Below are 13558 nucleotides of genomic sequence, written 5' to 3' on the forward strand. Positions count from 1 at the left end.
TCTGCCATATTTGGATACCTATTTTTTGGAGGACAGAACACAGTGCTGTGAAAATTCCAAACTTCATTCCTAAGAGGAACCAAAGTGGAAGTAGGCAAATTCCATGGTTTATGACTTTCAAAAGCTTCACAAAGTAATTCACTCAAGATGAACGGTGGCTTCAATTACCACGTAACTTTTTTCTACATGAAAAAAAAATAGTATCTGTATTAAACACTCATGAAGTGTTCGCTACACAACCCGTGGTCAGCATTAACATATAACTCTATTTGGCAATTACATAAACAAGTATCACAGGAACATTTGACAGCACCGTTCAAAGCCAGTGAAAATGAACTACAGATATTCAAATCTTCCTAAATACAGTTCTCACTGAACCGAAAGCTGCATTGAATGTCGGATACTGCCTTTGAGTGTACAGTTTCCCACTGAAGCCATGTAACCGTCTCATGGGATGACGAAAACTCTGGTTTGCTTCAATCCACAATCATGAAATGTTTTCAAAAATGGACCCAATTAGAAACATTTTTGTCATATTCGAGTTATAAAATAATTAAAAGACAATTATTATCCTGGTTAATTATTCTAGCAATAGTATCTTACATGTGAAATGTATGAGCTCTACGAATTAATTAAGAAAACACAATACTAACAATATTATGTAGTTCACTATTATTTTGTACTCCTCAGTAGTATTTAGGGAATCTTTATACTCACATATGTTGATATACATGTGGAAAAAATACTAAATATTCACAAACTTAACACATTTTCACATATTATATAATTAAAAATTCATATTTGAATTTGGTATTTCAGGTAGCAAGTTCCAGCAGTAGCAGCCTACAGCAATTAGCTTCTATGGAAAACAGCATGCTTATTCCTTTAATTAATACAAAAGTTGTGATGTTTTTCTCCTTAAAGCTGTTTTATACAGTAAAGACTATCTGTCATCATACCAATTGCATCACTTCTCTAAACTGTGCATAGGCAATCACTGAACATTTTTCCTAAGAAAATCCTGACTGTCTCAGTATTTCCACACTTAAGTGTCTTTAACTTATTCAAATCTGAGACCAGCAATTTTGGCACCCCTCTGTAAAACAAAACAGTTGTTTCTAAAGTACATACATAAATATACACCAAGATTCCCTAAACTGTCAAATAGTCAACCACAACGGCATTGTCCTCCCTATAACACAAACTAACATGAGGAAATATATTAACATATTTCATACCTTTCTTATGTAAAACCAACAATGGAAAAAATGCACTTAAGTACTGAAATGAGGTTACTTCAAGTTTTAGAAACAAACAAATATATTATTTGGATAGCTAATCAAATGCAACTTCTAATGTTACATAAGCAGAGAAATAAAGATAGAAATTTCAGGTAGTATCTTAAATATCACTAAAAGTGCTTCATCTCTGCTAGGAAGAGTTAAAAGCTTCCCCCCTCAGAGACAGTCATTATCCCCCACCTTTTTTTTGTATTCTATTCCTCCTTCCGCATTTAGACCTTCAAGTTGTTCATTCACATACCCTAAGCTGAAAGTAGAGCTGCCTTATCAAAGAGGTCAAAGATTTTGCTCTGTATACAAGAAAGTTGCTATCAGTATGAAAGGAAACAATAATAGGGATTAAAAACTTATTTTTGAATGTGTCTCAAAAAGTGATTAGAAAATGGATTGCTAAGGCCGTTTGTGATTGCACTTGTAAAGGATGAAGTGAGATGCTGTATATGGATTCACCCTCACGTTCCCAGAGATTCAACAACTGTCACACACAAAAAGGTTGTCTGGATTAAACAACAGCAAAAAACTGAACTGATTTCAACCAGGTTCCTGCCATTTATAAATTACTTAAAGTCTCCTGGAAACATACAGAATCTGCACACAAGTTCAGTCTGTCATGTCACAAATTTATCAGGCAGTTGGGAAATGTTGCAAAAGCCAGAGTTTGGCATAAAGTTTCAAAACATGACTACAACCCTTGCTGTTTTAAAGAATAGTTTTATTATTGAGGCATATGTTGTCATGTTGGCAGTCTTATTTAGTGTTTCTAGTTTCCTGCATCTATCTCAGTAGGGTTTGGGAATACAAGAATAAAGCAGGCTGAACAGTGAACAAAAAATGTCATCTTCCACTTCCCAAGGGTACATGATGCCCTGCTAAGAAAGAACATCTGGTCTTCGGGCATTCTGGGGAAAAAAAGAATGCAGAGAGACATAAAATGGCCACAAAAATAATTCCCTTGTTGTTTAGGCCAAGAACACTTGAGTATAAAATATCTTTAATAGGCATTCAGTAACTATATTTGAAATTACTTCATAAGGTCTGTAATACATCGTCAAACCAGAACATACATTTATGACTCTGTGACATTTTTCTTTTTCAGGGAAAAAAGTTCTAAGCAAAAGAAAGAATCTGAGGAACTGATCTAGTATATATGCTTACAACAGGCAAGCACAGATGAACAGTCATTCACATAGATTCACTTTCTCAAACAGAAGACACGATGGGCATACCATCAGTTCATCTGCTAATTCCAGGACTGCCATTTGGTCACATAATGAATATTACATTTCCAATTCTAAGTCTAACTAAAAATGGTAAAATAACATTCCCAACATCATAATATGGCAAATAATTTCTGCAGTTAGTAGGCTGTAATAAGTAGATAAGAGAAAATAAAAAAGAAGGTGGCTTGCAGAGCAAAGAATGGATGGCGTGAGCCTTGCACCACCATGGTTTATGATTTCTACCTATTACCTCTTATAAGGATACATGGAATATGGGGAGAAATTGTTCATTCTACTTACTTGTCACATCTCTTCATTGTGATACTACAAGCACATTAAATTTCATATTTTGGAAGACAGTGCGTTAGATTTTATGACTCAAAAAAAAATCCATGTGGAAATGAGTCAATAATAATTTCTCTTTTAAAATTCCATTTCTGGAAGACTTTCATGAAAATAACTCCTGATTATGAATACACTATTTGTTGTCATAAATTGGTTTAGTTACTGACCTGTACTGGTTTGGAAAATTTGATAATCATGCATATATACTTGTTTAAAAAGCTTTTTCCCCCCTCCTTGTGCTGAAGTTGCACCTTATGATTAGAACAGCATCTTTTTTATCTCTGCCTTATCTCTTTCATAAGTACACAGTCATGCCAAAGACTGAAGTGAACACTGAAGCAAATCATTGCATTGATGTCTTGCTGGAAAGGAGTATTCTATTGCATTTAACCAATACTTTTCTTTCTATTCTTCATTTAATGCCAGATTAACTATTAAGAAAACTCATATTTACTTCCTAATTTTTTGCATATTATTCAATGACCTGTAAACCAGCAGGAAAAGAAAGCGTACTAAGTTTACCAGTCAAAGAATTTGGCCTAAGACTTTAGAAGGTCTTTAAGGGAATGGAAGAAGTTTATGCCTCTATCCATATCAGCAATACTGTATGAACTACAAATTAATTAGGGTGTAATAATACCTGTTCCACTATCAAAAGTGCTTCAATAAAAAGAACACTATTATTATTTCGGGGAAATCTGAAAAATATCCAAATACATGCAGTATAAAAAGGTATAAAATAATTTGGAACATTAGGAAGCCAAGGTATAATCATCCAAATGAGAAAAGGGCTTCTGAAGCAGAGTTGTATTTTTCAAGCCAAGATCTACTGTGAGCTAGACATTAATGCATACACAACTTGGAGGCCATCAGACATCAAAAGGATTTTAAGTTGTGCTATATAATACTCAGTAGCAATGACCCAAGAGAAGGAAGGTGTCTGTTAATCAATTATACAAATATATAAAGAATATCTAATTCCAGAAGATCAACAGCAATCTGGTATAGCTGCAAAAAAAAAAAAAGCATTAGCCATATGCAAAATCAAGACAGCAATTGGTAAACATTAATGCATCAAGTGAAATGGACATATTTTGTCACCAATAGAGGAAAAAAAAAACCCCAAACTAATGCAACATACGAAAGCGCGCTGTATTACAAAAGGTGTGTTTAAGAAAACTTCAGGTCAGTACTCGCTGGATGGCTGTATTCCAAACCACTGTCATCTGAGCAACAGCATAAAAACTACTTCACTATTTAATAGAGCTGAAAACAGAACCAAAGTGGTAATTGTAGCACAATTGAGTAGGACTTTAACCTGGACAGGCCAAAGGACATAACTAGTGGAAGAAGCAAATGAAGGAGGAAAAAGCCATCAGCATTTTGTTTTTCACTTGACTTGGAATTAGGAATAATATTTTTTTAATGCAATATGTTTCTGTAAACATAAATTATATTTAGAAACAGCAATGCTATTAAAATCTCTGTCAATTTATAAATCATATTTTAATAATGAGCCAGGACCCCTATTCCTCCAAATCTGCAAAACATAATATATACCCATCATGTGATGACTTGGGCTACTGTATCAAATATAGCTGGAACCAACATTGGTTTCACACCTAAAAGGGATACAGAATGACACAATGATGTTCTCAGCCTTTGTTTTTAGGCAGTATGTTGACTTTCAGCATTAACTTGATACAGTGACTTATAAAACATAAAATTGCATTTAGCAATATCTTTGATGCATTTACTATTCGCAAGTCACTCTGCGTATACTACCCAAAACCAAAAATCAAAATGTGTTTCTTTCAATAAATCAGCCTTTCATTTGATACACTAACATATATCCAAACTAGATGTTGCTCATACCCTCCCTTCCTGAAACAGGAGGGTACTGATCCTTCTAGATGCTAGTAAGTACTTTTATGGGGCAGGACTCAATGCATTACCCGCCAAGTCTCGAGTTTCAGTTTACATATGAAAGTCATTCATTCTAATTCTAAAAAAGTACTCCTCAGGACTGCTCTGCCTACATATGGGCACTAAATGAACTACCTTTTCTGTACAGCATTGAGTTCTTTTCACAAAAGGTGAAAACACACTCAACACTACAATCAAACCATTAAAAATGTAGGTAACTAACTTTCAGAGATAATATATCGTTTAAGTTACTCATAATATTGCTTCATAGAGGCGAGTGCACATTAGTCTCAAATATGTTCCTGTAGTCTACTGCTAACCTTTAAAAATCAGAAGTTTGTTCCTTCACCAACTGAAATGTGAACTCAGCAAACAAAGTAAAGAGAGCATACGCTTTGAAGGAAATATGGAAGATGGAAAACTGAATAAAAAGATGACTACTAGAATCACTTTTCTACCTAACTGTATTTAAAATAGGCTTGAAATGATTAAAGAATCTTTTTTTCTAAAAAAGGTCAATGTAATATTCACAGTCATTACTTAAGCATTTTCTTTTTAAGTTTTTAAATTTGGAAGTGCTTCTACAAAGTACTAAATTGAGAGCTCAGCAGACCATGAGAAATTCCTTCACTTTTCATTTGTGGATCTAAAAAAGGTTCTCTTTGTTGCACTGTCTTTCTTTCCTTCCTTCTTTCATCCTTTCTTTGCTTCATTTCAGAGGGCATCTCATGCAACAAGTGGCAGATTTTTATTTTTATGTCTAGATTTTGCCAGCTCAAAAGTTTCTATTGGAACTGCTAGAACTAACCCCTGCCCCATTTCACAAGTTTTTATCTAGGCTTGGAAACAGCATGCAAACAGTCAGTACAAAGTCATTCTCTCATCTACCTCAGCACACATCAGTACCAAAATGTGTGACATTTCAGGAGAAAGAATTCAGTGACACAAGAATTGGAACAACTCAAGCACACACATGAAAAGTGATATCATTTAAGCAGCCTTACTCTCAACTACTTTATAAGTAAAAACCGAACCTCCCCCTCTGAAAGAAAACAGATGGATGAGAAGCCTTTTCCCAAAAGGAAGTAATTTGCTTACTTGCTTAGGGGCATATACAATTACATTTCATGCTCTGTATCAGCCAACCACATACAATGTCCTTAAATGATCATTGTGAAAGCTGCATGTAACGGAATGAATGAGTTTCTGAAACTTCAGAGAACATACAGATATAACTAAATTGCTGAAAATAGCCAGAGAATCAGGGTAAACGTGGTAAATACAATTCTTATAGGATGGAAAATCCCAAATAATTGGTTAGATTAACATTTAGAGCCTTTTGTCTCCCAGTTTAATGGCCTCTACATTACAATTTCTAAGGTTCAACTCTAACAACATAAAATCTCATGACTGAGTGACTTCTTTATGATCTGAGGAGCAAGTCCTTACAAACGCTACTCATTATGGGATGCACAGCACCATCTAACAAGAGCAATACAAGCATTACAGGATCTTGACCTAGTTCCTAAATGTTCTCACTTCAGAGTTTTTGCCACAAATAGACAAGCCCACCACTGCCCAAAGATTTGTTTTGCCAGTGATCCAATACATCGACTTTGTCCAACCTCAGGAAGACAGATCATCACAGTGCTCTTTAATACTTTTCATGTGTAATTTCCTCAATATGTACGGTATATTACTGTATTCCAATGTCGATAAAGGTCAACCATGTGACATCATATTACAATTACATAGTTATGGCTTTCTCTTCCTAGCTCTATATTTTTAGTTACTACACTAGGCTAAAACAAAAAAAAATAAATAAAAACTGTATATCTAGATATCCACTTCAAGGCCTCTTTTTAATTGCATGGCAGGCACTCAGATCACACTCCATCCTTCTAATAATACCTGAAAGTCCCCAAAATTCTGAATAACTAGAGTCCCACCCAACTCTGGAAGACGGAGTGATGACCCTGTATCATCAACCTTAAAACCAGAGAAACCAAGTCATGCCCACTAAAATCCCGAAAATTTTAGTAGAGTGCCTTAATTCTCTTTGATTTAAGATGTAGCAATGTATGTTGTAATCACAGTGTTTCCAGTCTATCTCTTTAGAATATGATTTAGCCTTGTAACGTCTTTTACTAGATTTCTTATGGCACAGTGATCTCTGAGCCTTAACTTTCTAGTTCTGCAGATCAGCTTTGCCTGCCTACCACAGACATGTATACCTCAATTCTCCCACTCAACCTTTCTGTTGTCCTCTGCTTATCATGCTCTTGGAAGTCCAGAGTTCTCCATGACACTGTGTAGGCCTGAAAGAATGTCAGGGAGGTAGCAAAACCAGAACTAGTTCTTCATCTCTTGGACTGGAGAGGGCACATCTGGGTTCTTCACAACCTTTTCTTCTTTCCCAAATCTTGTGCAACACATGGAAAAGAATATATCCTCTAGAAAGTTGGTATAGCCACTCTGAGGAGCTTTGGTTTCTCCACTATTTTACAAATTCGTTCAGTATAGTTGAAGTACAGACCATCAAGAACTAAGAGGAGACAGAGAGATCTGATTTTTCCTTGCAGCTATCACTGTTGGCTGCTCATTTCAGCAACGTGAGAAATAGGAAAATAAAAGGAGACACACATGTTTCTCCCAAGCAAAGTCAAAAACTGTATGATGGTTAAAGTTTCTCATGGAAGCTACCTCCACTTAAAGCCAAAACTATATTTCTAATGAAAAAAATTGAGAAATAGAAATACAGACACTTCATAAATGACAGTGCTCCAGATCTGTTATTGTTAGAGAAAATAAAGCCACCATGGCTTTGGGTAAATTGATGTAATGAACTTATATCATTAGAAACAAATGTCACCATACACCGTTGCATCACACATATTCTCTTTTAGTACAACGAAAAGCTTAGACAAAATCTAGAAGTTACTTGGATAAATGCTGGTGTGAAAATCACTTACAATAATGAAAAAAGCACAAGTTTCCCTACAGGAAAAGGCCCAAACAATAAACAAAGAAACTGCCCAGAAGTGCCTCTTCACAGAGAAAAACATGCGTCTCTATTAGGAACAAATAGAGTCACAAGTAAAACTGGAGTAGACCCACAAAGAGCAGAGTAAGGTTTCACAGTCATGCTCTGTGACCTTGCAAAGCTAGAATAGGGTAAATACCTCACAGAAGTATTTTATTTTGAGGTACCCCCTGCCAACTATGAGACCATTATTCTAAAGACACTCTGCCTTTCTGGTAGGAAACTTATTTGGACAAAGAAACCCTTAAGAACTGCTGCATTATTCAGAATAATTTAAATTTATCTAGCAATAGCATTTACACTATTAAGCTTAAAACAACCAGTGAAGTAACTTCAATTGTCTTTGAGGGCCCAGAGGTACCATGGAAAACACCCTACTGTAGCATTAATTTTAGAAAGGAGTCTTTTCTTGCAGAAAGGAGCTTTTAAATTAACAGCTAATAGAAATATTCGAAGATTCACTACTGATTTAGCAAAGTTGGAGCTATTGTCAAGAACTGAGCAGCATTCGTCTCCCTGATTTTAATCAGCACACAGAAAATTTAATCCTTGCTTTAGCCCAGAAGTTACTTCTACAGTTGCCCCATGCATCTATATTCTTTATATTAGATACTCAGACTGCCCCAACCAGAATCAATTCCATCTACTCATAGAAACTAAAGTTTCTGAAACCATCCACTTTGTAACCATTTCTTGAAGTAGAATTCTTCAAAATCTGATTTTGACTTCTTCTCTGATGAAGAACGACTTTTTCAAAATCTGATTACCTGCATTCAGTGGTCATGGGAGAAAAAAAACTAAGGAACATCTCTCACTGCCTTTCCGAAGCAGAGGAGTTCATAAGTTAAAGGATAAATATAATTTATTTGGACACACATAGGTTACTCTTGCAGGGTTAACAAAGACTAGAAATGGTTGAAGTTTCAGACGTGCATCTTATTTTCTTTCATGGCCATTGACATTCTGTGTAGGTGTTATGAGATTAAATGCTGCACCCAATAACATTCCCCATTAGCCTAGTTCTTGTAAACACCACTGACCTAAATTCAGGATCTCCTCTAGCAGTGTCAGTGCTTGCTCAGGTGTCCCTCTGATGAACTCTGATCAAAAAGATTGTTAAGGAAGTGAATATTTTTTTCTTCTGAGAGACAATACTATCAAAGTAGCTGAAGAAAGGCCCCAAGAAAATGTAGAACAGATTACAGTGATCAAAGTTCAGAAAGCTAAAAGATGTAATCCAAACCTGTAAGTACAGTCCTAACACAGCAAAACAGGCACACTTTCCTACTTGTAACTTATTCAGATGTTTCAGCCAGGAATTTCCTCTGCTTATCAGATTCTTCAAGTCTAGATATGGTACAATGCTGTAACCAAAAATGGACAGCCGGCTCTGTTGGGGCCGGTGTGCTCTGAGAACTGGGAACAGACCACGTGAATTTCCGAAAAACTTACACAGCTCCAAAGTGTCCACATGGAGAGTTTCAATCACCTGAAGTCACTAGACAGACACCCATTCCATGCTGCCTTTTTACTTTCAGCGTCTTGAACTCAAACTTTCAGGTCACGTGAGTTCCCATGTCAGAAGGCAGTATTATATTATATTCAGAAAGCTGCTATTAAATTGCTGTTGTCCTTCCTATTGTTTGCACTGAAACATTTTATTGTTATATTTCACATAACATTTCAACCTGTTGTTATTCTTATACACAGTCTGACCACACTCTGACATTCCTTAAAGTTCTGAATAGTCTCGGCTTGTCATAGCTTCCCATGTTATGAGCATCATAAAAATAACTAAGACCTGACCATGCAGCATTCAATTCAGAGCCTCACAGCCTTATCCCTGCATTAATTTAAAGCTGCCCCACTTTGCACTCTCTTTTCTCTATAATAAAAAAAAAATACGAACTTTAAAGTTGATTTTTAGACGACATTTACAATACTGTCTATCTGCATTACCACCATCTGACAGAGCATGCAGCAATACTTAAGTGTGTCAGATGAGAGCTTCCTTGTTTATTTTTGTTGGTATTAGGCCATTTGAAAGTTTGCTTATTCACTGAAATGAAGGAGGGCAAGGAAAGAAAGAAATGGTGTCTGCTTGGATTCAGTTGCCTATAAAGAACCTACATACTCACTTTTTCAGGGAAAATCTACCTTGCTGCAAATGCAAAGTCCATTAACACTAGAAGTCACAGCCATCCTCATTTTTTCAGCAAATGTTAAATTTGGATTGCTGAGCATCAAGCAAGTTTCTGTCTTATACATACATAGTTGTAATTAAAAGAAAGAAAATATGCTGGTACTAATTATGGCTCCCTGCTAATATTTCCCCCCCTCTTCCCAATTATTTACACAAGTTTTTGCAGCTCTATTATGATACATATAAGTATTAGAGAAGAAGACTAACTGCTTAGGTAGTACAAATGCTTGCATCTCCTTTCCAAATTCATTACATACTCATCTGCAAAACAAGCTGTAGTATGTTTGCTCAATACAGTCTATATTAGAAATTAAAATATGGAGATGTGAGGTGAAGTTTCATTTCAGATATTACCAGATTCTCTTTTCTTTTGTCTAGAAAGAACACTTCCATTGAAGTGGGTGATAATGGATCAAAACATTCTAATGAATACTATCATGTTTCCCTGTTTCGTACAGTAGATTATCTATTGCATTTCAGTTTGTTTTCTCTGCATGGTTGCCTCCACCACATCTAACTGTAATTAGCTGACCTGTCACCAGCCAAACAAGTCCAAGGAAGAAAATCTACTGAAACTGTCTTCAATAAAACGTGCTTCCATCGAAACTGTAGTTTTAAGGAAGAAATTATTTCTGAAATAAATTTTCTCTGTCTCAAATTCCTTGCAGTAAAATAAGGCTGATAATATCTCTGTACATACCAAATGGGTTTTGACAATCAAGATGTGGAGAAGACCATGTAGATAAATAATAGAAATTTTATTCTTACTAATGACAGAAACTGCTGATCCACCAGCAGACTTTCGTTAAAATTAGGAATTGACTCAGTTGTCACCATTAAGGCTATTTCACGTGCAGCAGTCACAAGAGAACTTAAGCCCAATCACGTTTTAGTTCATTTTTTTTTTTCATTCTCACTTTAAGCTTCAAGCACGGTCTTTAGCCCAAAGATGCTGTGTTGCATTTTGCTCATTAAAATCCCCTGAAAAAGTAGGAAGTTTTAGAATAGTAGTATGCAGAATTTGAATAAAACTTTTTGCTTGTTGATCCTCCATGCCAAGAAAAATCTCCAAGATAGCAATGAAGATTGTCCCACTCCCTAGTTTCCTTACACTACTTGTCCACTAATTCCAGTAACCTAGGAAGATTGTTTTTTCCTAGGTTTCTAGGCCCAATTAGTCAGCTAATGACAAAAGTGACTGCTCTTCTGCCTGAATTATTATTCAGTAATAATAATTACTGAATTATTCAGTAATAATAATTACTGAATCTTCTTCTGTTTAAACATAAAGGTTTAGGCTCCTGTGTGCAGCCTGAAACAATTAAAGCTATATTTGGGGTTTTTTTCAAATCTAAGTTGCACTGCTTTTGGCTCTACACTCCATTTTCCTCTTTTCATTCTGAAGATTTCTTTCTTATGTAATCAAGCTTACCATCAAGCTACAAGTTATATCCTCAGTATTAAGCACCATCTAGACAACTACACACATTAACAACTTGCTGACTAATCGTTGGCAATGAATTCAAGTTTCTTCCCGTAGTTTTTGGCACATAGCTTCAATAGGTAAAATAATGGATTGTCGGGACGATTCGTATTTCCACTGTAGCTGACATCTCTGCTCCACCTGAAACGCTCACCAACTCTTCCATTAGAAAGGGTGAGGTCAGACATGCAAAGCACATATTTAAGGACTCCTGGAACTTACACACACTTTCAGCTCCTACTTAATTTCATCAAAAAAAATTCTGAGAAATTCTTTGCTAAGCCCACATTGCTTCCTTTTTTCTTGCTTTTTACTTCTTAAGATATTAATGCCAAGCTGAAGCTTTACACAGCCTAAGTGGAGTTTAGTGAAGAAAAGGAAACAAGCTATATCAGAGGCACCAGATGTTCACGTCCAGTTACTTAAAATCCAGCAAACAGCCCTCAACAACCTAAAAAAAAGAGCATTAGAAAAGGATTTCTACCTAAAATGGTCGTATTAGAAGTATAATAGCATTTTGGACCGGTACACTTGATATGTATAACGGAGTGATTACGCCTATTTGCAACAGACTGCCACCTATACAACAAAGCACAGGCTTCAATGGTATAATTCAGAAAAAATATGCACAAATTTTCAAAATTAAAATAAAAAACTTTTCCAAGAAAGGCTGTTTGAGAAGAGAATAAGACAGAAAACAAACATGTGAAGGAGGATATGGGTTTTTCTGTTTCCATGGAGTAGGGAAGAAAGCTTTCATCAGGTAATTTCCAGTACAAAATTTACATCAGAATCTAGAAAAAAATATTCAATGTGCACTACAGATAGATTTTAAAAATGTCCTTTAAATGAATCAAAGTTCAAAGGTAGAGAAATACTGCTACACATAATCTTCCTAAGTGTTATGGGGGATTGCTTGTTTCTGTAAGAAAAATATCTTACTTTTTTATGTCCTCTTTTTAAAGATTAGGCCAGATTTTTCCTTAAGGAAATTCAACAGCTAAACAAATTCTGGCTTTACCTTTGTGATATCTTCCAGCACTTCTTTTCAAGACCTATACCCAAAATATTAGTTCATTTGTAAGATACTTAGTACAGGAAAGTTCATTCCTAATAAATACTAATAGATACTCATACTAGTAAGTACCATTTAAAGTTTCAATATATGTTTTTAATCGGAAATAAGCGTTCTGTAGAAATAAAAAAAATCAAGGAAAACAACTTACAACCTTCAACTAAAGAAACAGAAAATATCTCCTCATAACTTTTGGTCTAAGATTTTAAACCGAGAACCCATCTCAAGAGCATGTTATGTGTTCCACAGACTACAGTACATATCTGGCAGAATAAATATAAGGAATTTCATAACAGTCCTAATATCTATTTTTAATCTAGAAAAAAAAAACCTATAGGTTAAAAATTATGAAAGTACTGTCAGGGAGATTAAACCACCAGTTGGCACCTACACATAAAAATTTCCTTTTTTTCTGTCTCTCTTGTATTATGGAAATTTAAGATAATACTTATCCCAATTGCAATGTTCTAAAACATACCCTTTCCCCAGCCCAATAAATTAAGCTAGAAACAAAAGACTTCACTAAAGTTTACGAGACATTATTAAACCATTTGAACTACTCTGCCTTCAAGGGAAGGTTTAATTAAAAGGTTTGCTGACTACAATTTTACATTAAAGCTACGTGAAACTCGCTTCGTAGCAAGATCTGAGCTTCGAATTTATGTGGTGTTTATCTAGCCAAGGTTTCTAAAACTCACATCTAACATACCTTTGCAAAAAAGACTGTGAGGTGCGTTTCACTGCCAAGTATCCAAATGGGAAACTTTGGAGATTTCAAATAAGAACCAACCTAAAAAACATACAACAAAATCAGAAACACAAATTAAATCCATAAAACACATCTAGTTAGTGAGCAAGCTAATGACAATCCAGTTAGTGAAGTCCAAAGCACTCTGAAAACTAATGTAAAACATTCAATAAAATGACAAAACAGTGTGAAAATCTTAGATTCTAATTTTGAT

At 35.2% G+C, this 13558-nt stretch overlaps 1 protein-coding gene across 3 annotated transcripts in view; it reads right to left on the bottom strand.

Moving 5' to 3' along the window:
- Positions 1-13558, bottom strand: part of MINDY3 (MINDY lysine 48 deubiquitinase 3) — a 52817-nt gene that overhangs the window by 16578 nt on the left and 22681 nt on the right. For all 3 annotated transcript variants that reach the window (XM_054057409.1, XM_054057410.1, XM_054057411.1), the window contains one exon: positions 13306-13386. In XM_054057409.1, coding sequence (XP_053913384.1) covers positions 13306-13386 — 81 coding nt within the window. The remainder of the gene's footprint in view (positions 1-13305; positions 13387-13558) is intronic.

The sequence above is a fragment of the Cuculus canorus genome, chromosome 2, assembly GCF_017976375.1.
Source record: "Cuculus canorus isolate bCucCan1 chromosome 2, bCucCan1.pri, whole genome shotgun sequence".
NCBI classification, from domain to species: domain Eukaryota; kingdom Metazoa; phylum Chordata; class Aves; order Cuculiformes; family Cuculidae; genus Cuculus; species Cuculus canorus.